This window comes from Ascaphus truei, chromosome 8, assembly GCF_040206685.1.
Source record: "Ascaphus truei isolate aAscTru1 chromosome 8, aAscTru1.hap1, whole genome shotgun sequence".
Taxonomy (NCBI): Eukaryota; Metazoa; Chordata; class Amphibia; order Anura; family Ascaphidae; genus Ascaphus; species Ascaphus truei.
The window spans coordinates 76,933,885-76,957,101 of record NC_134490.1 but is presented as its reverse complement, the minus strand read 5'-3'; the positions used below and the strand labels follow the sequence as shown (position 1 = coordinate 76,957,101).

At 42.2% G+C, this 23,217-nt stretch overlaps 1 protein-coding gene across 22 annotated transcripts in view; it reads left to right on the top strand.

The window, feature by feature from the left end:
* CC2D2B (coiled-coil and C2 domain containing 2B) overlaps positions 1 to 22,668 on the top strand; it is a 194,415-nt gene extending 171,747 nt beyond the window's left edge. For 17 of the 22 annotated variants that reach the window (XM_075612732.1, XM_075612733.1, XM_075612736.1 and 14 more), the window contains 9 exons: positions 1,859 to 1,885; positions 2,929 to 3,135; positions 6,622 to 6,723; positions 7,492 to 7,605; positions 9,562 to 9,696; positions 12,697 to 12,819; positions 13,677 to 13,735; positions 14,411 to 14,585; positions 21,798 to 22,668. In XM_075612732.1, coding sequence (XP_075468847.1) covers positions 1,859 to 1,885; positions 2,929 to 3,135; positions 6,622 to 6,723; positions 7,492 to 7,605; positions 9,562 to 9,696; positions 12,697 to 12,819; positions 13,677 to 13,735; positions 14,411 to 14,585; positions 21,798 to 21,986 — 1,131 coding nt within the window. In that variant the 3' untranslated portion in view covers positions 21,987 to 22,668. Of the gene's footprint in view, positions 1 to 1,858; positions 1,886 to 2,928; positions 3,136 to 6,621; positions 6,724 to 7,491; positions 7,606 to 9,561; positions 9,697 to 12,696; positions 12,820 to 13,676; positions 13,736 to 14,410; positions 14,586 to 21,797 lie in introns of those variants that run through there. The other 5 variants (XM_075612745.1, XM_075612742.1, XM_075612739.1 and 2 more) reach the window with 4 other exon arrangements.
* Positions 22,669 to 23,217: the final 549 nt, after the last annotated feature.

Here is a 23,217-nt window from a genome sequence, read left to right as displayed (position 1 = left end):
CAACCATCATCCTCTACCCACTGCTCTCGGGTGGCGTACATCTTCTCCCTCCTCACGGATGAAGCGTTAGCCTGGCCGCCCCCCATTTATAAATAAGCCTTCCTCCTGGTGAATTACCCCGGTGCCTTCATGCAGACCTTCCAGACGATCTTTGATTCTCCCGGTTGTGCAGCTTTTTCCAAATCTGTACTCCTGCAGATTAAACAAGGCTCCCGCACCATGGGACAATATGCGCATGAGTTTAGGACCCTGACAGCAGAGACCGATTGGAAAGAGAGGGCTCTGAAGTCTGCTTTCCATCAGGGCATTGAGGAGAGACTGAATGATGAATTAACTTACAGGGACATTCCCGCTGATCTAGAAGGCCTGATCGCCTTTTGCATTTCCCTCGATCTTCGGATGAGGGAGAGACGTCAGTAGTAGGGCCCTTATTACAGGGCTCTGTCTGTTCTGTTGATCCCACCTCTTGAGGTCCCTCCTAATGAAGCTTCCGAAGAATCGGCGGAGCCCATGCAGTTGGGCAATATGTGTCTCACTGAAGGGGAGAAGCAGCATAGTCGCTCCTTGGGGGATTGTGCCTCTATTGTGGCGAGAAAGGCCATATGGTATGGGTTTGTCCTAATAAATCAGGGGACGGCAAGTACGTGGTACAAAGAGGGGAGGTGCCTCTGGGTATATGTTACTCCCGACCCCCGCCCCCAGCTACAGCCCGACCAGTCCCAGCTACAGCCCGTCCAGTCCCAGTTACTTCCGACCCCCCAGCTATGGCCCCACCAGTCCCAGTTACAGCTCGACCAGTCCCAGTTACTCCCTGACCCCTCCAGCTACATCCCAGCCAGCCCCAGTTCCCCGGTGTACACCCCAACCTTCCCCAAGTACTCGCCCAAATACACCCGATCTCCCCCACCGTGGACGTCCGGATAAACCAGGATCTGGTCACACTGGAGTTCGACCCTGAAGGAGGGGGATACTATAAGGGATCTGGCTGGATACCTAAGATGACTGCCGACAGGAAATGGCCTCTCACGCTCACTAAAGCTACCATGGCCATCTTGCTTCCAGCAATTCTTGACAATCACTTCCTGACAGGAAGTCAGCGTGTCTCATTTGCCAGCAGCTGCTTCGGGCCTTTAAATAGCAGGCATTTGCTCCCTGACTTTGCTTGTGCAAAATTCTCTGTACCTTGTTTCTTCTGCTTGACCTCTGCCTGGACCTGACCACTCTTACCTTCTGCCTGCCTCGACCCCGGAATTGGACCTGACCACCCCTGCCTGCCGCATGCCTCGAGCCCGGAATTGGACCTGACCACCACTGCCTGCTTTGACCCCGGAATTGGACCTGACCACCCCTGCCTGCCGCCTGCCTCGACCCCGGAATTGGACCTGACCACCCCTGCCTGCCGCCTGCCTCGACCCCGGAATTGGACTTGACTACCCCTGCATCCCAGGCCTCAGATCCCAGGCCAAGGTCAGTGTACTAGTCTCTACCTCTGCCTGTGGGCTCGTATCCTGTATTGCAGTCAGCAACATTACAAACAGGCGCCATTTTACATTGCACAGCCATGTTGACAGGATTTACAGGGGGAGATGCCACCGCCACCCGGAGATGTTCCAGGTAAACCCGTAGCCCGGAGAAACTCGTCAGAAACCCGTAGTCTCTGGGTCAAACCCGGAGTGGTGGCAACCCTGCTAATATTGTAAAGAAGAAACCTTGGCTGTCAGGTAAAGCACAACACAAAGATGTGTGTGATACATAAGGTTGTACATTATTTCAAAATGTTAAATATATTATTTGAAATTCATTTTTGTACAATTTTATGAAAACATGAATGCAGATATTAATATTTTATTTCCTTCAGGACAACAAAGTCAACCCCCTTTGGATGGTAAGTATCTAATCGTCATTATCTAAACATTACCTATGAACACATAGATTGTGGTTATCAACAAAGGAGAGGGATCTTTACAGTAAGGGCAGTTACAATATGGAATTCATTACCCATGGAGACTGTGATGGCAGATACAATAGATAACTTAAAAAAAAAGGCTGGACATCTTTTTTAGAAAGGAAAGGTATACAGGGATATACCAAATAAGTAAACATGGGAAGGATGGTGGTCCAGGGAGTAGTCTGATTGCCAATATTTGGAGTCAGGAAGGAATTTATTAAAAATTGCCGCCCCCATATGCTTTTGCCGCACTCTCGAGCCTATCGGACCTAATGGGAAGGCACTTGCCTGTGTCAGCTGCCTCCTTTCTGCTACCCTCCTGCTCCTTTGGAATCCCAGGGTCAAATGACACTGCGGACATCACAAGCATGGCGTCACACGGTGTCTTGCTGATATGGTAACGTGACGTTGCGACGGCAAATGACATTATGTTTCCATGGCAACGCGACATCATGAACGTCATTTGAGGCTGGGATTCCAAAGGAGCAGGAGGGTGGCAGAAAGGAGGCGGCCACACAGGCAAGTGCCTACGGGCGCTGTGACCCTCAGTGTGTGAGGTTGGGCAGAAACGGATACCATTAGACAAGATAGTAAAACTGAGAGTGCATTTTGGAAGCAGAGATGCTGGAGGCATTTGGGTGCCGATTGGACTAAAATTGAAATGTCCACTACATGCAGCAGAGAAAGGTAGAAAGGTTGTGGGTATTACTGGGAAGATTGGAAATATGTTTTAGCTGAGATCTGAATATAGAAAATGTGTCTGGTTCATAGTTACAAGTCAGTTCCAAAGCTAGCAATTTGCAATGGTAAATATTTTCAATCATAAGAGGCACAGAGAAAGCAAACTGCACCCTCAAGCCATAGTAACGCGATATAGGAGAACAAATGGTCACTCATTATCGCCCTTATTTATTTATTGAAAGCTGGAAGACCAGTGCATTTAAAGTGAGATGTGTCATTTAACAAGAGAAATGTGTTAGATTGCAGATCATTATGAAGATGAACAACTTCTGCAAACAGCCTACAACTTTATAAGGTTTTGTAATGCATTGTTTCCAACGAGAAGAGTAATCACTATGGTTTCTGATATGGAAGGAAATGGCGTGCTTGTTACAAGTTATATTAAAGCCCTGAACCCTCCTGAAGAACTTTTAAACATGTTTCCAGGTCACATACAGTCAACATGTGTAAGTTTAGTATTCGAGTCTTGCTTTGAAAGTGTATTGAATGCATAGATCAAGATCTAGAAAGCAAAAAGACTTCTATGGCGCTGGGACAAAATGAGATCAAACCATAAATGAGATCAAACCCTATTCTTGTATCTCCAAAAGCAAATTTCTTGTCTCCATTTATATTTCCTGCCAGCCACACTTGTAGATTTGCAAAGGCATCCACAACTAAGCAGATTGGAACCGGTGTGGACTCCCAAGCAATTTGCTTTTGGAGATACAAGAATAGGGTTTGATCTCATTCATGGTTTGATCTCATTTTGTCCCAGCGCCATAGAAGTCTTTTTGTTTCTGGTACTTGTTCTGGTTTCTAAGAAAACCAGCTAGACTTTTTAGGGCTGTAATATATACAGCGTGCGGCCGCGCGTTCCTATGCGAACGTGCGTGTACGTGCCGCATGCTTTTCGTGTATATAGTGCCGGGAGCTGCAGGTAAGGTATATGTGTGTGTATGTGTGTGTATGTGTATGTATGTGTGAGTATATGTGTGTGCATGGGTTGTGTGAGTGAAAGTAAGTCCTAGATAAGATTTTTTTAAAGAAAAAAAACTTTAATACATTTTTTTTTTAACTTCTGCAATCATTCACACACAAACAAACACACACACACACACACACACACACACATCCATACAAACATACATCCACGCATACATGCACACATACACACACATACATACATTTGAGCGCAGGCAGCGGGGGCGAAAAGATGAATTTCCTCATCTTCGCCGCTGTCTGTTGGCTCCCCGCTCCCTGCCGTGCGCGCGCGGCCCTTGTATAGAAAGGCTGACTGACGTCAGCCAACTAAAAATCCGCGCGCGCGGCGCAGCACACACCCAGCACTATAGAACGTGCCTAAGGCTGCTCGTGGACTTGTGTGATTTTCTGTTATTATATCACTGTATTTGTATTGTTTAGTGCACTGTTTATTACACCTATTTGAAGTATCATATAACACTATTTAACTAGCGCTTTTCATACACTAAATTTTCACTTCAAAGATCAAGATCTATTTCTATACAATCAGTGATCAGAGTGGCCACTGTATTTATTGACCCAGATTATCGCTTATTTTTTATTTTTTGATTTAATGTTCCACTTCCTTTTTGTTATTATATAAACATTGTTGCATACTCCTTCCTAAAATATGGTCCAAAGGGGTTTGCCCCAGTGTTTTACGGGTTTACATTAATTTTTAATCAGGCACAGCATCACTACTTCTTTAAAGACACTTGGACCTCTCGAGTACATTGTATGTCAGTGATAACAGAGATTATTAAAGGGATAATCAGTTAAAAAAAAAAAAGCCATAAATAAATAGCCCAAATACTGTATAAACAATTGAGTGCATTTTATGGAAATATATTATAGTGACTGGAACTGGATGTATATTGTATCAAATGTGTAATATAAACAGACAGAGGGACCACAATCAGGAAGGGTTAAAACACAATAGTATGCTAGAGATAAGGTATTGAGGAAGCACACTTACATTAAACCTCTATATCCACCTTGAGTATGGTGTGTGTTTCACAGAACAACATTAAACGCTGGGTGCCTTTCGTCTATGCAGTGTAATTTTCTCAGTATTACCTCAGAAAATGGGAGAGAACAGAGAAAACATAGCATAACACTGTTTATTGAACAAAATTGATTAAAAAAGAGATTGTTAACTCACAAGCGACCATTAAAAAATGGCATAGAGGCAGAAGTTTCAGTCTCTGCCAGACTTCCTCCCAAGTGGTTAGGTGTCCGCGCCGAGTTTGTCCCAGTTGATGAGATGGTGGTGCAGGGATGTGGATGAGAATCGGGTGGTGCGCCCAGACTTGTGCACAGTCTGGTCTTTCTCCCGTCTGTCAGCCTCCTTGCAGTTGCGTCCACGTCCCGCGCATGCGCATGCGCTCTGGTGGTGGAATTCGTCAAAATGGGATTTCTGCCTCCCCTCTCTGTACGGTGGCTTGTAAGGACCAAAAGACCGTCAGACGCGTTTCGCTAAAAGCTTCCTCAGTGACGTCAGCTACGTCACTGAGGAAGCTTTTAGCGAAACGCGTCTGACGGTCTTTTGGTCCTTACAAGCCACCGTACAGAGAGGGGAGGCAGAAATCCCATTTTGACGAATTCCACCACCAGAGCGCATGCGCATGCGCGGGACGTGGACGCAACTGCAAGGAGGCTGACAGACGGGAGAAAGACCAGACTGTGCACAAGTCTGGGCGCACCACCCGATTCTCATCCACATCCCTGCACCACCATCTCATCAACTGGGACAAACTCGGCGCGGACACCTAACCACTTGGGAGGAAGTCTGGCAGAGACTGAAACTTCTGCCTCTATGCCATTTTTTAATGGTCGCTTGTGAGTTAACAATCTCTTTTTTAATCAATTTTGTTCAATAAACAGTGTTATGCTATGTTTTCTCTGTTCTCTCCCATTTTCTGAGGTAATACTGAGAAAATTACACTGCATAGACGAAAGGCACCCAGCGTTTAATGTTGTTCTGTGAAACACACACCATACTCAAGGTGGATATAGAGGTTTAATGTAAGTGTGCTTCCTCAATACCTTATCTCTAGCATACTATTGTGTTTTAACCCTTCCTGATTGTGGTCCCTCTGTCTGTTTATATTACATATGTCCTGGAGACTGGAGTAAGACATCGCGCCGGAGGATCCCCCCTTCTTTACTCTTCTGTAACAATCAAGAGGTTGTTGAATCACCTCTTACAGAGACTCTGGCAGCAGGACTTTACTCCAAAAGGGACTGAACTCTGAACCCCATTTTACACGGTTGGCGCAGTTATTTTATTTTCTTTGCATTGTATCAAATGTATTTGATGTATTGTAGCGAAAAGGGTAATGTAGAAAATGAATAAAAGGCATTGTATTAAATGGATTTAGAGACACCAGAGGATTCCGTAATGAATAACAGTTGGGCCACATTGCATTACTGCATCTCGGGACCAATCTGTGTGATATATAATCCTCACCTTACACTTCTTACTTTTACAACCTTTACATACATATGAAAACAGACTGGAAACAACAAGAATGAAGAAGTAAAGCAATAAAAAAATTTTTTAATACATTGTATGTTCCATTATTTTTATGTTTTAATCTTGAGCAAGTAGACTCTGGGCCTTATTCTGTATATCAGCCAAAGTGGATGTTCTGGCTGTTTTCGGTTGAAAATCCCCTTTGACGCTAGTGGGGATTTTTGACTGAAAACTTCCCCAATTGTCCCTAGATGGTTTTGCATACATTCAGAAAACTCGAGGTATCAAGTTTCACATAAATCTGTGAAGCCACTTCCCTGTGCCAGAGAAGATTTTAGTTTCATGTATTTGAAAGGAGCCGAGCTCTTCACCGGAGCTTTATAAAATTGCATGTTTTTTGGGGTATTTTTGGTCTGCTAAACAGTAATGTTCCATTATATTCTCTCATCGATAGTTTATTATCGCCAGATTTGTGTCATTAATTCCGTGTCTGTCAGATATATTGGAAATAAATGAGGCTGACGATAATGTATGTGACTGTTGGATGACATCAGAGGTAAGCATATCAGAAAATGCATTTTTGCACATTCATCAGATTTTAGTCTGTTGTAAAGGCTAAAATCTACATAAGATGAATATAAAGCTGTCGAGGTTGACTTTGTGCTGCTCTTCTCCATGTGTTCAGAGTTGTTCTATACATGAAGGACCATGCTAAACTTTCCAGATACCTAATGAAGAAGACTGTGTGGTTTGAAAGCTTGTAGCTTATCAATGATATGTTGGCCTAATAAAAGGTGACGTTTACATACGTTGCTTTGTACTGTGAAGGAGAAAGACACGCTAGGCAGAGCTGGAGAGTATAGACCGACGTTACCTGGGATCTAAATCCTGAATCAGTAGAATAGTGGGGTCAGGGCAGGAGAGAGGCAGGATGGTCATGGTCAGAGTTCTAGAGTCAGGGCTGGAGAGAGGCAGGATGGTCGTGGTCACAGTTCTGGGGTCAGGGCTGGAGGGAGAAACAGACTAGTCCAGAGTCAGGCAGGGGTCTGAGGCAGGCAAAAGAGGAACAGTGCTTCACACCGGCGACAAGGTAGGGAGTACCTTGCACAGGCAAAGAGAGATGGGAATGGAAGCCATATATAGGGAGAAGGCAGGTGTGAGCAATCCAGCTTAAACAGAGGCTGACTTCCTGCCTCAGCAGCCATGTTGGGAGAGGCAGCAAAGTCAGGGAGCATCCATGTTGGAGATCCTTATACTATTTTTTATAAACTTTCCAGCAAGAGATGGTACAGTTTCACAGAGCCTTGTTTATTTTCTTTTACAGCAATGTTTAAACTGGACTGTAGCAAGCAGAGAAGAGCACGCTATTATTTTGTGCAACTACTTTCTGTATTTTGGAAAGAGAGCATGGGTTATTTTAGGGACATCTGTTCTCGAAGTAAGTTTTACAATGCAACATGTCATTATAGAATTATTTGTAGGCTGTGATATTTTTAATTGAACCAAGATTAGAATGATGGGCTGGTGTTGAGTTGGCGACAAAGGTTTCCACCTAATTAACACTTGAAACGTACTTAACTACTAGTCAGTGAAAGACATATTTCATACAATGGTGAATTTATTTGTGCATTCATTTGTGATGTCATTTTGACTTACGAGAAAGAAAGTTGCAAGGCAAAAGTAGAATAGGGGGAAGAACGGTGAATGTTTTACTGTAATGGATTATATTAAATGATGAGCCATACATGTACAATCCAATTTTTTCATTGATTGCTTGTGTTCCAATAACTCTCTGGCTCATTTCCCTTATGGTTTTACTCACCTAAATATACCCACATGGGCAAATCAGAAGATGCACAACAAATGTACTTTTACAGTTGAAAAAATGATCTAATCTATCAAATTGATTATCATGAGAACCACTTTTGTACAATAATAGAGTCGCAGAGACTACAGGATCCAAATCAGAAATTGCCTTTGGGGCGTGTTTCCAACCCTGTTCTCTGATTACATAAGGGCCAGTCCCTAACAGATGGCACTTTTCTAAAAGTAATCCTTGGTCGATGTTTAAAAATATGTTCACTTATAGGATCACTACACAAAATATACTAAATTCTATGAATTATACTTGTAATTTCTGTTGAAAAGGGGGAATAATCAAATGTAAGATTAATTCTATTTTGGGGATCTTCCTTCTGTTATCTCTGTTTTTAAAATGTTTTTTAAATCCCATTGTGCAAGTCTACTGCCCTCTAATATGCTCGGGCCCTGGCAATGGCCTCTCATAAGCTTTTAACAACAATGTATCAGCCTGCAGTCACAAATCTGAATTCCCTTGCAGTTTCTGTGAAGACGCAGGAGCTGGCCAATAGGAATCCCCTGCTTATCTGCCTGAGGCTGAAAGCTCTTATAATGTAGATATGAATTACATGATGTTCGTTTAGTAAAAGTACCTGTGATGATATTGCCTTCGTCGTCCACTGAGATATCTAAATCTAAGAATACCAGATGTAGATGCCAAAAAAACTGCTAAACAACATATTGAGATTTTTCCCATTAATCCATTCAACAAAGGCATCAAATTCTGACTTTCACTCCTCCCACACCATAATGATGTAATTGATGTAGCATCCGTATAAATTGATATTTGCAATAATTATTTGTTCTTGTATAGCGCTACTAGTTTTTACATAGCGCTTTACAGAGACATTTTGCAGACACAGTCCCTGTCCCGTGGCGCTTACAATCTATGTTTTTGGTGCCTGAGGCACAGGAAGATAAGGTGACTTGCCCAAGGTCACAAGGAGCCGACACCGGGAATTCAAACTCAGTGCCAGTCAGTGTCTTTACTCACTGAGCCGCTCCTTCTCCTTCTCAATATAAGGATTATCAGTATTAAAGATAAATTGGCTCTCCCAATACCCAAGAAATGTCAATTTATTTATAAAATGTTTTATCAGAAGTAATACATTGAGAGTTACCTCTCGTTTTAAAGTATGTCCTGAGCTCGATAGGTTGTTTTGTGGTGATTGATGCCTTTAAAGTAAACAAGTATTTTTTTGGAAAGTTTGGGTTTACAGTGGGGCTTTGAAAGATGGGGTATTATTTATCTAGTTTCCTAGTCTAGAACAGCATCTAGAAATAAAAGCAATAGCCTGAAGGCACGGGAACTAAAACAACTCCCAACTCTCGATTAATAATTTTTATTCTAAAGGATGATAGATTTGATTAAAGGACATCAGTCACCAAAGTTTGCCCCATATGGTTTATAGGTCTTCCCTATAGGGATTACACGTTGAAAACGCAGATAAAGATGTTATGGTGTCATGAATATTTTAGTGGTTTAGTGATTCATTTTATGTTGTAATTTGTTAATTATTACCTTTTGCAACAGGGGTCTGTAGCCTATGTTCTCTCACTGGAAGGGGTTGAATATATTCTTTGGAACCCAATGAATGGTCAGTGCTACAAACAGTTTGATACTTTTTGCCCCTTGCAAAGAATTGACTGCTTAATTGGTGAAGAAAATGTAAGTTTACAAAACCTACACTCTGAATAACATATGAAAACTTGAAGGGTTAAATATGTTCAACCACGGCCGCCAACAGATTTCCTGGGGCCCAGGAATTCACCCGGCCCCCCCCCCATGTTGGTGCCATGCCCCCTCTGTCCTCCCCCCCTGTATCGGCAGCCTTCTGAGCCCTCCTTTTTCGCACCTGTATTTCTCTCCCCTCTCTGTCTCTCACTCACTTACCCCCCTCCCTTTCTTATACCACCTCTGCTATCACTCAATCATTCGCTCTAACTCAATCTAGCTCCCCAATCCCCCCTCACACTCATTTCCCGCTTCTCCCCTGGCCACACACAATTCCCCCCAATACCCATACAATACCCCCTCCCAATACAAAACGACACCCCCAAACAATAGACACCACTGCCCCCCTCAGATACAAACACCACTACTCCCCAGATACAATTACCCCCATGTGACGAAGTGGCCGGTATGTGAGGTCAGAGAAACACATACCCATAGATCTTGTGTTTAAACAAGCCCTAAGCAGGGTTTATTTACAACACAAAGCAACATAAAGTTTGGGTACCATCCCTTTAAGCCAAAACATAAAGCATAAAATCAAAGCCTACTCCATTTTGGGAGACTTAGTAGACTGACCAGTCCCTAACTATCTGACTGGTTGGATAGGCCAGTTCTCAGTCCCAAAAACATATAACAATTTATTTGGAAGCAATATATATTAAAGTCTTATCTGACTGTGCTGGTTCAGCACAGCAAAAAAATACCCGGGCGCTATCTCCATGTGCAGTGTGGAAAGAATGATAAAGTATAATGTGTATTACAACCTTTTTAGGGTATATTACACTTTAACCTCGTGGTGCTCTCCTGTCGCTCTGACCCCAACAGGATCTATCCAGGGCCCTTAATGGTATTAGGACATAAAGAAGAAAGGGGAGCCAGGGTGAGGTATGATAAGATATCAGTAACAAATGATGATGACTCCTGACAGGTGTTCTGTATGGTATATTATACCCAAATTGATCTCCTGTCTGGAGTGCAGTGGGAGGGTAATGATGTTGAAATCTATTAAAATAATAGAGTGTCACTTACACGGCCTTGTGCAAGTGCTAATGCATCAAGGTATCTTTTCCTTCCATCCGATGTGAATCTTCTCTTGTTCCTCTTGCTGCCGTCTCTCCTTGGGTTAAGGAAATCCTCCTGGTTCTTGCTTCGGTCCTTCTCTTGTTCCTTGCAGAGGTTTCTCTCTCACAAGAAGAAACCAGTTAAATCAAAGCATTTGTTAAGCATAAGATGTGTATGCTTAGGCTGTAATGGCGGAGGTGGGAGAAAGACTTTAAATAAGCAGAAGAAACCGCAATCACTCACATGGGCTAGTGTGGGTGTAATTCCATAATGGTATCTTTTTCCTGCAGGTGTTGTGGGATAAAGGGTGATGAGAAATATAATAAAATATAATAATTTTCACTCACACGGACTAGTGTGAGTGCACACTTATAAAGGTGTCTTTACCATTATGGGATTACACCCACACTAGCCCGTGTGAGTGATTGCGGTTTCTTCTGCTTATTTAAATTCTTTCTCCCACCTCCAGCCATTACAGCCTAAGCATACACATTTATGCTTAACAAATACTTTGATTTAACTGGTTTCTTCTTGTGAGAGAGAAACCTCTGCAAGGAACAAGAGAAGGACCGAAGCAAGAACCAGGAGGATTTCCCTAACCCAAGGAGAGACGGCAGCAAGAGGAACAGGAGAAGATTCACATCGGATGGAAGGAAAAGATACCTTGATGCATTAGCACTTGCACAAGGCCGTGTAAGTGACACTCTATTATTTTAATAGATTTCAACATCATTACCCTCCCACTACACTCCAGACAGGAGATCAATTTGGGTATAATATACCATACAGAACACCTGTCAGGAGTCATCATCATTTGTTACTGATATCTTATCATACCTCACCCTGTGCTCCCCCTTTCTTCTTTATGTGCTGGTTCAGCGTCTCCAGATTTCTCCAGATGCAGGAGTTGTAGTCCTGCTGCTCCCAGGAAATCTCTTGCCCTATCTCTGTGAAGGCTTCTCTGATTTAAGAGTGCACCCAGCACTGGCAAGAGAGCCAGGAAGCAGCTGGAGAGAGCCAGAGCCTGGCAGCGTAACCAGTGGATCAGCAGTTGGGCCTGGCCTCTGGTTGCCTCATGGCCCAGCTCCTGGCTCTCCCCAGCTGCTGCCTGTCTCTTCCCACGCCAGATTTCTCTCTTCCACCAGTGTGCGACAGAAGCTAGGTGCACCCAGAAGTCAGGCCCAGCTTTTGATGCGCACCAGCAGGAGAGAGAGCCAGGCCTGGCGTGGGAAGAGGAGGCAGTATCTGGGGAGAGCCGGGGACCGGCGGCGGCAAACAGAGGCCCAGCAGCTAGACGCAGAAGTTGGGCCTGGCTTTTGCCCGTGCCCAACTTCTAGCGCTAGCTGCCAGGCCCCCTATAGCCACTGGGCCCAGGACACTTGTCCCGGCTCTAACCCCCCCTGTCAGCAGCCCTGTTTTGAACATTAGTGAAGGGCTGTACTGCATATTGTGGTGTGAATATGTGTGTGTGTTGAGAAAGTCCTTTATATTTGGATGTGTGGCACAGTCTGTCTTTATGGTGGCAGGACCTCTAATTGTCTGTGATGAAAGATCCTTTTTTTTTAACATTTTTTTTTACAATCCTTGTGTGGGCCTGTTGGTTGGTGTGAGTGCCTGGGGTTGCCGATAGTATTAGTTGACTAAGGCCTTCCAAATCTCATCTGTAGCAAGTCTTACCTATTGGAAGCAGACTCTATCATTTTATAATCAATCACCATACTGCATGCACTGGAGTATGGTATTAGAAGTCAGATATTACTTTAGGGGAGTTATTCCTGTGAATATTAAAAGGAAGGGGTTTCTTAAGCTTTAAAACACTGTGAACTTTACTTGTTAGCATTAGTTATCAGCCTTTTCTCTTATGGTTACTAGGTCTGGTTTAACCTTCAAACACATAATGAAACAATGTCAGTAGATGTTGATGTGTCAAAAGAGATGCTATGGAAACCATTATTTTCTAAGAGCTTTCAGCCAAGAGAATTTCCTACTGAACAGGTAACATGTGAGATTTACGTTTGACATTTTACAAGCTTTTACTAATACCTTTTGATTTTAGATACATTTAAACCCAAAGGTCGCATCAGTAATAATCCATGGGGCAAAACAATTTATTTTCATTTCTCATTGGCCTGGGTGGCTGCCATGTCAACCCTTAGTCAACACGTTTTCCCATGTTCCCTTTCCAAATGTACTTAACACAAGGCAGATATTCACATTCCATGTTTTCTCCATGCTTCTGGTCAACCAAATAGAGCGTGCTATGTGGAGTTGATAGACAGTTGCCTCCAAAATGTCCCCTGAAACCTGCTGTCCTGAATAAATGAATGTATTTAATCACAGCCCCAGACTAAATGTATGATTTGGAAAAATTCTCTTGAGTAAATAAACTAACTCTTATTCCAAGTAATATGTCTGTACCATATGTATCTTATAAACATGGATCAAAATATATCCAATTATGTAAAGCAATAAATCCCTAAGCATCTGTGCAATGTTCAGACTGGAAAAGTTGAGCTTTCACTTGGAAGAGAAGGATAATCCATGCAGTTATTGTCTAAGTAGTTACTAATTATGATTTTAGATGCATCGTCTCACAAACTCATTAGGAAAATCGCTCCATCACTAAACTCGTTCTCAGGTTGTGATGTAAGACTAGGAAAATGCTGCCAAGTAGAGGGAGCTTCTTCAAGATTTCAAGAGTCCCTAAATGTGCCTCCCCTTCCTGACCTTATTAAGATGAGAGTAGGAGCACTGCACCGCTACTGCATATGTTGGTCCAATATAAATAAACAATAATATTACCAATGGCATAATACAAATAAAACACTCCTTGTTTGTATTTCCTGTTTCAGAAAACAAACCTAAATTACCTACCTACTGATCAAGACATGGTGGAGGAGCTGAAAAAGAGGTACTGTTGTTAATGATATAAATGCAGTTTTTAATGTTTTTTGCCTTGTTAAAGCCGCAATATGCAAGGCTTAAATACGTTATAATTAACTAGTACAACCTTTGATGTAATGTTGTGCTTACAACGATAGCCACTTTAATTTTTGAATAGAGCTAGAAGAACTTCAACTTGTATACTTTTTACTGAAAACATACTGTATATTACTCCAATATTTGGAGTCAGGTAGGAATGTATTTTTCCCCTTATGAGATATCATTGGATAATGTTTCACTAGGGTTTTTTCTGTTTGCCTTTCTCTGGATCAATATACTGTAAGTACAAATATAGGATAACTATCTGTCGTCTAAATTTAGCATAGGTTGAACTTGATGGACATACAGTATGTATTTTGTTCAACTACATTTACTATCTAACATCTAACTATGTAACCATGTATTCCCCTTCTGCAATTATTAACATGTCTGTATAACAAAAGATTTGTGGATTTTATGTCTTAGGCCTGAAAGCAAAACTGCAGATAGTAAGGAATATACGAAAACTGCTTACATAAGCGACTAGTTAGGTTTTGATAGCTCTCGGAGGACAGAGTGCAGTTGCATTCGATAATTTTTTTACTACTTATATTTTGCAACAATAAAATCGAGAAATATAAACGTTGTTTTTTTTTTAACACAGTATTGAAAGAGCCCTAAAAAACAAATTGATTGAATGGAGACCGAAACAGATGACTTTCTGGAATCGACAGTGCACAGCCATATTGCGAGCTATTCTCCCGAAATTAGAATTTAACTACGCCAGAATTGCTGCTGAGGAGGAGAAGGCGTTGAAACGTTTACATAAAGTGTATAATGTTAGTATCCATCTGTGCTAAATCTGTAATTCATTGCTTTAGGATAGTGATTCATTGCTGATTTCTGTAACTATTCTACATTTAACCTTTCTGTATTCAAATGTTTTAGTTAAGGAAAGTATGGGATATGTAGGGAGAAAGGGAGAGATAGAATGCAGTATATTATACTTAATTTAAATAATTGATGTATAAATCATGTATCCCTCCCTGTGGAAAGGGTCAGCACAGACCCCGCTAGCAAATAGTATAGGAACAGATTTTACTACATATATAATAAATAGAATAAAAGTAAGGTGAAACATTTAATGGCTATTTAGTGTTTCGAAAGAGGTCATGGGAGAAGGAGCGTCTCACTGAGTGAAGACACTGACTGTAAACAGCGACCCTGAGTTTGAATCAGGGGATCCTGGTTCAATTCCTGGTGTCAGCTCCTTGTGACCTTGGGCCAGTCACCTTATCTCCCTGGGTCTTAGGAACACAAAACATCAATTGTTATCTCATCTGGGCAAAAATAAAAATTCCTATGTGCTGCGTACCACGCACTATATGTAATTGGGAAGCGCTTTGAGTCCCATTGGGAGAACAGCATTATATCAAATAAAGTTATTATTATTATTAAGCTTTCAGGATCACTGAGGTTACTTCTTCAAGCAGATTTTTTCAGGTAAGGGAAAGAATCAGTCCTGTAAGCTCACACTCTTTTTAACCACTAATTAGCCATTAAAGGTATCTCTTCTATCTTTGTTCTGTCTATGCCACGGGCTAAAACAACCCCCTTCCTCTTTTTGTATCTAATAAATGTTATCAGTTGTTGGTAAATTTGTGTAGGAAAATGTCAATTCAATGTACATAACTTTTTAACCTGGTTTACACTCCAGCTATCCCCCCTTGTTTTTTTTTTAGACTTCTTCACCACTTGATTGGCTTTTCCTTCATAACATTTAGCTTCCTGTGTAGCTCAATCCTTTTTAGGCATGTGCAGGATATTATTTCCCGAATTTCGACATGGAACAGATGAAAGATTTGCTATCCTGTGAAAAATGTATTATGTTATCAACAATCTGTGCATCAAAGCTGCTGGCACATCAGCACCTGGAGTGTTTTTACTTTGTTCATTCCGGAATGAGTAAACAGACAAGGATATTGCCTGATTGATTCATTGCTTTGACAACATACATGTAATCTCCTTAAATTAGGGTTATATGTATAAGGGAAACGTACATGTTTTACCAAATGTGTGATCTCCCCTGACAGGAAAGATGACAGTGAAATGATACTAATTCAGTTTTGAACAATTAAGATCTTCTGTGCTAATCCACTCACCACTTAACACCCCCCCCTGCGGTGGTCATTTCCCCTCTCACCAATCCCTCTGGTTTTGTATGTTTCCTTTCAACTTACTATTACAATGATCTAAACAAAGGGCCCCAAGAGAAATGAGGTATAACGTACATATAACACATACTTTTTATGATACTTTCAGTATAGTAATGCAGTAGTTAAGTAATGAATATTTAGTGGGAATTACCTTAAAAGGGCAATCTCACATTGACAGACAGAAAACGTACCGGTACTTTGAATAGTCCAACTGGGTCCCCTAAACAAATCTAACAGCGCTAATAGCAAAAGTTTGGGCTGCTTTCATTTTTTGGGAAATTAGTTACAAGTTGAATTTCTTATGACTGTCCGAATGGGGAAGTGTTTGTCAATAAAGTGTTTTCTTTACCCTTATCCCACCCTGTTCTTATCAGAGAACCAATGAAGAGGTGGGGAGAGGGGGCTCTGGCCGTACAAGCACTTGCTGAACACACAGTGACATCACACAAAAGGGAGGAGTCAGAGGGGATCAAACATTCCTTTTAAAAAAATATAGTTGCCAGATTTGGGGAAAAAGGCATCAATCGCCTTGTAAACATGTCAGTGGAATTAGTTCACTTTGGTCCTATGAGGATTTGCCTGATGCCTCTTTTAAGGTGTATCCCTTCTACTTCCGCCTGCCTTTTGCTCCTCCTGATGGATGCAGTGGCCAGTGTAGGGCATACACAAAGACCAGTGGTAAGCAACATGATATATTTCAAGGGCCCTAGACTAGACTAGAGCACTCAAAAGGGCTGCATATCCATATGGTAGAAAAAGGGGGAAGGGTCCTCAGGCGCGTGGTTCTGCTTGTGGCTCCACGGCGTGTAAAACGTAGGAAATAAAATTGGAGAGAGGGGAACCACAGTGAGAAAACAACACAATAGTCATATGTAACTCACTTCTTCATTCAGGGGGGTAGACAGTGAATATTCAATGTGGGAGGAGACACACTCACATCAGGTGTCTAATCTTGATTAGATGACTTCTCCTCTATATGGGGTGGCAAAACATGTTACTCATACACTGAAGGAAGTTTGTCCCATTGAAGCCTCCATTGCTGACCGAGTGTGCTGTGTTCAAAGATCTCCTGCATGGTCCTGTATTCCGGACGCGGGTCTAGGATCCTATATGCTGAATTGCACACGGAAGATACCAGGAGGCATCCCCTCACCCTCAACCCACCCCACCCCACCCCATATAGAGGAGAAGTCATCTAATCAAGATTAGACACCTGATGTGAGTGTGTCTCCTACCACATTGAATGTTCACTCAGGCAGCGGAACTGCATTGTGGAAAGGACTGAAGTGACATATTGAACAGTAGGATATTCCTTTTTGGCGCAACTTCTCTATTTTCCCTATATCTATATCCATATGGTACACAGGCAGCAGGGCTGATGCAGTCATGGGTAGCCACCTCGGTCAGCTGCTTAATGCCATCGAGCTGCTTAATACTGTCCCGCTCCTCTTCTTACACTGGGAACTAGCAATTAGCACAGGAGAGCAGTGGGGCAGTACCGTATTTATCATTGCAATGTCATTAAGCAGCTGAGGGAGTGGGGAGAACTTACCATCCACGCCAGCAGTGGTGAGAAAGGGAGAGTGGCTGCTAAGGTGGGCAGCAGGTAGGGGCTGCACGTGAAGCTCCCGAGGGATGCATGAGGCCTCCGGGCGGCCTGTTGCCCTTCAATGATCTACACCAGGGGTGACCAACTCAAGTCCTCAAGGGCCACCAACAGGTCAGGTTTTAAGGATATCCCTGCTTCAGCACAGGTGTTTCAATCACTGGCTCAGTCATTCTGACTGAGCCATGGATTAAGCCACCTGTGCTGAAGCAGGGATATCCTTAAAACCTGACTTGTTGGTGGCCCTTGAGGACTTGAGTTGGCCATGCCTGACATAGACATGTAACCTTCCTTGCCTGGCTCCCTAGGGAGGTTATATCGAGATAGTTGTATGTTTGCCATCTGAATTGATTTACCTTGTCTCAGGGTGGTGTCTGTGGTCAGCTGGGCGATGGGAAAGATGGGGGCGCCAGGAGTTTTTCTAATACAACTTAAATCTTTATTCATGTTCCCAGGCTTGGGAGCATTGCAGTCACAGTTACAATAAGATTGACAAGGTTGCACTTTATTTCATCCATACCGCTATCACACTTGACACATTTCACACCTCATCTTGTGTACCGTGCACCCCTTTTTAGCAACATCCTGTTTTCCTTTTTGAAGTGAACCTTCTTACCTGGCACTGACACATCCAAAAATTGCATTGGTGCAAATCTCCTTCATGGGAATGAAAATTGTTGCGGAAGTAAGGTATTGCGCATGACCACACAGGGGCTGCGCATGCTCAGAACATCGCGACTCCGCTGGATAATCTAAATATCACTCGCGCATGCGCATAAACGGCTGAAGCCTTCCATGCATGCTCTGTAACTTGTGCATGCGTAGAGGCGTATGCCAGGTGCAGCGCATACGCAGAGGTGGCCGGTGAGTTCCGCGCATGCGCAGAGTCAGCCGCTAGGTGCCACGTATGCACAGAGACGTGAAAGATATGCTTTGCATGCGCAAATGCGTCCGCCGCGAGACGCGCATACCCCACCCACACCACCCCCCATCACATCTCCCCCGCACACACACCCAACCCACCCACTCTTCACCCCCCACACATTCCCCCACACACACACACACAGCCCCCACTACACCCCACCCCCACAGACCCACACACACATGCCCCCAGAAACCCCCCCAAAAAACACCCAGCTCCGCACACCCAAATCCCCCACCTCTTTGCATTGATGAAACAAAAAGTTACCATACCGCCTCTCCCCCCCCCCCTCTCTCCCCAATTTGCAAACAGCAATCAAAATTAAAGAAATAAATATTACGCTCATATTCACTTTATTAAACGCGTGGGGGGCGGGGGGGGGTTAGTACACATTATTTCCCTCTCATTGTTTTGAAATTGCTAGTCTGCCATTGGCCTACAGTTGCTGCACTCCCATTGGCTCAGGCTATCTCCCCTCTTGATTGGCTCGCAGCGCACCCTGTGACCGCGTCGCCGCACGGGAACACAATCTTGTTGTATCCCCTGCTGGCTGACGCGCCACAGCGCCTTGTGAGCCTCAACAGAAGGAGACACCGGGCCAGACAGTACAGAGGTTAGTGACTGGTGTGCGGTGCGAGCGCCGCCGTCACCACCGGGGACCTGGCCTTAGTCATTCACAGAGCACCCAAAGCTGGTAAAAGCTCATATTATGTAGGAGAAGTGTATTTGCCAAAATGTACTAGTTATACTGGAAAACTCTGCTCATTTACTATACATATTTACATGAAAAATTTATCATGTTGTTAACTTTGCCCCTTTTAAACGTTTCATCATAACAATGTATGACAATGGAAGTGAAAAGCTCTATAGTTTCCTTCCCAAGTCTCTTAAGTAGAATCTTTCTTATGTTAGTTAACCAGTTTCAGCTTCCTTCTCCTTTCTTATTAACAAGCATGCTCTGTTAGCCACATTAGACAAGGATACTGTGAGTACTTATTCATTAACATATTGACCTTTACACCACTTGTCTTTTGTTACACTGGCTATTGTCCACCTGTCTTCCTATCTGCTACTTATGTTACTGAACCTAGAGGTAGTTATCTAAGAGAGAGGATTAATCCATAATAGTCAAACAGGAAAGGTTTTACTTTACTATAGCCCAACTGGTGAGGGCTCTATCAATATAAGGACAATTTAACCCCTCGGGATGCTCACAAGTAACCAAACCCTTCATCTCCCTGTTACACTAATGATCATTTGCATTGCTGGAACTTCAGAAACTGCCCCTGGCTTGTAGGATCAGAGCCTGTTTAATTCTCCCGTTCAAGCTTTACATGTTTAGTAGAGGAGAGGGGGATAGAGGGCCGTTTTAAGATCTTCGTAGGCCCCAGGGACTCTTGCATTCGTAGACCCCACCGCACGTCATGCCCGACGCGCACACGCAATGCCGTCGCGTGAACTAGTGCATATTGTACTTCACCTGTTTATGTGACGCAGACGCAGTACGGATCTATTCTTATAATATTGCTAGACGCTACCTTAATAAATTGAATTTTAAAGTGTTCACAACTTCACAAGTTATTGAGAACAACACGAAATGCAGTGCAAATTTATACAAGTGTTATGATTTCATTAAGTAAGTATTGTTAAATTGTAACTAACATATACTGTAATTTGAATATTCACTCATAACTGCCCTACGCATAAAAGTAATAAACCTACCACTTAGAGTTTCATTTTAGTATTGTTTACATCATATTTTTGTATTTTAAGCAATCTTTATTGCTCTCTATATAGTTTTATCATTTAATTTTAAGATACCTTTTATATTTATTTTCGGGTCAATACATTTTTTTTCCCAGATCTCAAACTTTTTCTGATTCCCTGGAAAGGCTCATAGGCCCTAGGCACTCTACCTATTGTGCCTAATGGATAAAATGGCCCAGCATTTACCAGCATTTGTCACACCATATGTTTCTCACCACCTTATTTACATTCTACATCACAATAACACATCCCAACACACCTGTGTCAATAATAATAATAATATCTATAGACCCATGTACACATATGTAATGGTGCCCAAACTGCAAAGTATCTGTTTTTAAGGTGAAGTTTCCAAATAATGTTTTTTAGTCAACGTAAGGAACACGTTCAGAACCTTTTCTGAAAGGCTCTCACAGCTTGAACTCAATACATGTAAAATGAATAGTTGCAACTCCAGGAAACATCTGACCCTGCCCAGCTCCAGCTGTGACTGGGTGGGAGTGATCAGGTTCCCATGCTTCATCCCACACACCAACCACTCATGGAAATCGGTAAAATGCATTTACGTGCTGGGACAATGTTAAGCAGTATCCAGACAAAGGGAAAGTGTCTCAATTTGTAATTCCAACAAAGAATATAAATACAAACTGGAAAATGTATGTATAACAACCTTAGTTTATGATGATGGCTAGTAGTCATATTACTACCAGTGTGGAAGTGCTCAAATATTCATATTAGTGATAGAATTACATAGTAGATGAGGTTGAAATACACATCCATCAAGTTCAACCTATGCTAAATTTAGACGACAGATACATTATCCTACATCCATATTTACAGTATATTGATCCACGGCAAACCAAAAACCCCAGTGAAATCTCATCCAATAATGTCTCATAAGGGGAAAAATAATTTCCTTCCCGACTCCAAATATTGGCAATCAGATTACTCCCTGGACCACCATCCTTCCCATGTTTACTTATTTGGTATATCCCTGTATATACCTTTCCTGTCTAAAAAGATGTCAAGCATTTCTTTGAAGATATCTATTATATCTGCCAGCACATATAACATGTAACATTTTAACTAGCATGTTTAGTCCCTCTGCACTGTTCCAGTCCTATCATTTTCAGCTATTGTATTATGCATCCCTAAGCTTTTACTCACTTTTAAGATGTCTCCTATGTTTTATTTCATAGACGGAATTGGAATAACGAGGCCACTGTGATCCAATATTTATGTTATGATGTTTAAGGACAAAAATAGCAGAATGCTGTACATGTTTCGAACTGATGTTTTCTTGAATAGATATTTTCATAGATCTGTTGCCGTCACCTAAACTGACATTCCCCTGAACCAGAATCAAACATTGTAGTAGGACGCGACACTGAGACTACACATCCTATGGGATATCCTGAGGTAGCAGCGTTATGATGTCACCCCTAAAATATTCAGAGAAGTGGCAAAAATACATTATACCAATTGCAATGCTGCATTTGCAAATCTGACTACTCATTGCTACAATCATCTGTTGTTTCAGGTCGCAGGATATCCTATTCAGCTGCCGTACTCAAGCATACAGTCAGTAACGGAAGCCGTGTACCAAACCGGGTTTCATACCACAGAAATCCCCAACACAGAATTTTGTATCGCTGTATATATTCATCCGTACCCCAACAATATTTTATCTGTATGGATATATTTAGCTTCTCTAGTGCGTCGTCATTAGACATGTTCATGGGCACATTGTGTTACTTGTAGTATACCAGGGGTGGGCAACTCCAGTCCTCAAGGCCCATCAACAGGTCAGGTTTTAAGAATATCCCAGCTTCAGCACAGGTGGCTCAATCAGTGGATCAGTCAAAAAAAAAGCAACTACTCCAACAAGTTGCAGTGGGGAGGCCACGATATAGAGCAGGTTATAGGAAATTCACAATGATGGCCGCTTCTAAATCTTTTACAGAACCCTTTGCTGTGCGATGCATTGCTGGCCTCTCTGGCAGTGAAGGGGTTAAGAGGAGCAGTGAATTATTTAGCACCAGTGAGTTTCCCTGCATTGAACTGCAGAAGGATTCCCCAATAAGTCCGATGTTAGAGAGCAGAAGGAAATGATATGCAGTTTGTTTAGTATCGGCAGACTGAGTACAGTAAAAACTTCTCTTTGAAATGAACAGGCATTGGAAGGAACCACATCTATGCAGCGTTGCAGTTTAATTGTTTATTTTTTTGCACAATTGTTACATAAAACCCCCCCTTATAACCACAATCTTAAAGGTGACACGTTTAAATGATTAACATAACACAAACGGTGGCATTTTATTGGCGCGTATATTAATGTTATGTTTTGTTAAAAAAAGTATTTTGTTAAGACCATTATTAAATGGTTTGTGTTTTTCCTAATAAAGTAATACACTGGGTTGGTTGTTAGACTTAATTGTATTTCTGTAGTATATATTTATTTTAATTATTTAACGAATATACAGAAGGTTCTTAGCACAACCATTGAATATCACTAGCATTTCATACATCATTTGTTTTAGAAATATAGGATATGTAGATGTTATTTGTACCAATGAAAAATGTAGTTTTAATTTGCATACATTTTTTTTTATTTATCCCCACGCGTGTGCAAACTTTGACGATTTTACAGGTGTCCGATGAAACGGTGTATTCTTGTCATTCATTTGGGGATTGTAGATAGCCTAGCACTGTTTAATGTGCAAAACAGGATGCTGGGACATTACCTGTATAAACAAACCGCGTTGGGGAAGATGTGAAAACAGGGTAAAGTGAGTAACATTTATTAGTTCTTACAGTGGAACAAGAGAGGTCTTACTATGTAAGCCATTGCTGTCAGAAGGGTTTGCAATGCATTGCAAAATAAATGCTGTTGGGCCGTACATCTCGGCAAAACTACATTAGGCCAAAGAACAACTGTGTCAACACAGGGAAAAATAGCC